We start from the raw sequence: 222 nt of genomic DNA on the forward strand, positions 1-222 counted from the left end.
CTGCGGCTGCTGGAGCGGCGCGAGGCCGGGGCCAGGGCGCTGCAGGAGATGCAGGGGGAGATCCAGGGCATGAAGGAGGCCCTGAGGCCCCTGCAGGGCGAGGTCAGCCGGCTGAGGCTGCAGAACCGCAGCCTGGAGGAGCAGATCGTCCTCGTCAAGCAGAAGCGGGACGAGGAGGTCGGGCAGTACCGGGTACGTGCCCTGTCAGGCACCCCACAACCA

The 222-nt window shown here is 69.8% G+C and overlaps 1 protein-coding gene across 1 annotated transcript in view; it reads left to right on the forward strand.

Annotated features, from left to right (window-relative positions):
* SYNC (syncoilin, intermediate filament protein) overlaps positions 1 to 222 on the forward strand; it is a 5,178-nt gene that overhangs the window by 2,031 nt on the left and 2,925 nt on the right. Inside the window, exon 3 of the mRNA XM_029963046.1 lies at positions 36 to 192. Within this exon, the coding sequence (XP_029818906.1) occupies positions 36 to 192 (157 nt within the window). The remainder of the gene's footprint in view (positions 1 to 35; positions 193 to 222) is intronic.

Source organism: Manacus vitellinus, unplaced genomic scaffold (assembly GCF_001715985.3).
Source record: "Manacus vitellinus isolate BGI_N305 unplaced genomic scaffold, ASM171598v3 scaffold_52_pilon, whole genome shotgun sequence".
In the NCBI taxonomy this organism is placed as follows: Eukaryota; Metazoa; Chordata; class Aves; order Passeriformes; family Pipridae; genus Manacus; species Manacus vitellinus.